Source organism: Penaeus monodon, chromosome 32 (assembly GCF_015228065.2).
Source record: "Penaeus monodon isolate SGIC_2016 chromosome 32, NSTDA_Pmon_1, whole genome shotgun sequence".
Lineage (NCBI taxonomy): Eukaryota > Metazoa > Arthropoda > Malacostraca > Decapoda > Penaeidae > Penaeus > Penaeus monodon.
Window position 1 is genome coordinate 24,486,343 of NC_051417.1, and position 987 is coordinate 24,487,329.

The window sequence follows — 987 nt, forward strand, 5'->3', positions numbered from 1 at the left end:
AGACTCGGCACGGAATCCGGACTCGTCGGCGACGAAGCGAACCTCGGCGAAGGTGCCGTCGTCGAGGGGGAAGCTATGGGAAATTAATATCGGAAATAATAGGAAACCTAGTTAAAAGACTTTTCAAATTTAATATTTCGATGAACAGAAGATTTAAGATTCTCTATGTGAAACCAACGCTTGCCTTACCTGTAAGAGACTTTTCAAATTCAATATTTCGATGAACAGAAGATTTAACATTATGAGAAACCCACACACGCCTTACCTGTAGGATCCCTGCATGTTGGTCTGGCCCTTGGATCCGGGGTAGCCCACGCGGGACTCACGGATTCCGTTGGCGGCTTCGAAGACGTAGCTGAAGGCTCCGTCGCCCAGATCCTGTCGCTCGTCCCTCAGGATGGCGACGAAAGGTCGATCCGGAAAGTTGGGTCGAATGAACTGAGGGGCGGCGGTCACGGCGGCCATCAGGCACGTCAAGAGCACCTGAAGAATTATTGTATGTGTATGATGATAATTAAAACGTATTAGTACTAATTCGACTATTGGACCTGCAATGCAAGTGGAATATCATTTGAGAAATTCATGAAAAATTGTATGTTACTCCGTGTATCTAAGTACTTATCCTTTATGACATTCATTAAATCGAATATGCATATACTACATTCGCAAGTTCTCTTCGCTGTGACGATAAGCTTTACTCACCAAAACGAAATTCATCGTGTATTTAAAGAAGTGGGAAAATAATCCTCTCCGAACAAGTGAAGAAGATTTAGTGAGGACAATGCTTCTGCTGCAGCTTTATATACATGCATACTACTACAAGGTCAATGTGCGTGTGTCTTCTCCACTTTTTCTTTTATTCGTGAGGTTTAAGGCGGAAGTTGGTGTTCATGCTAGAGTGGCTGGTTTGAGAGGAGACATGTAAATCAGAAAAAGATTGGTGGGTGATTATAAAAAAAATATCCGAGCTGAAAAGTACATGAAGTG

At 43.2% G+C, this 987-nt stretch overlaps 1 protein-coding gene across 1 annotated transcript in view; it reads right to left on the bottom strand.

Annotated features, from left to right (window-relative positions):
* Window positions 1-762, bottom strand: part of LOC119593620 (larval cuticle protein 65Ag1-like) — a 1,506-nt gene extending 744 nt beyond the window's left edge. The window contains exons 1-3 of the mRNA XM_037942573.1: window positions 703-762; window positions 266-483; window positions 5-73 (exon numbers count right to left, since the gene is read on the bottom strand). Coding sequence (XP_037798501.1) covers window positions 5-73; window positions 266-483; window positions 703-717 — 302 coding nt within the window. The 5' untranslated portion in view covers window positions 718-762. The remainder of the gene's footprint in view (window positions 1-4; window positions 74-265; window positions 484-702) is intronic.
* Window positions 763-987: the final 225 nt, after the last annotated feature.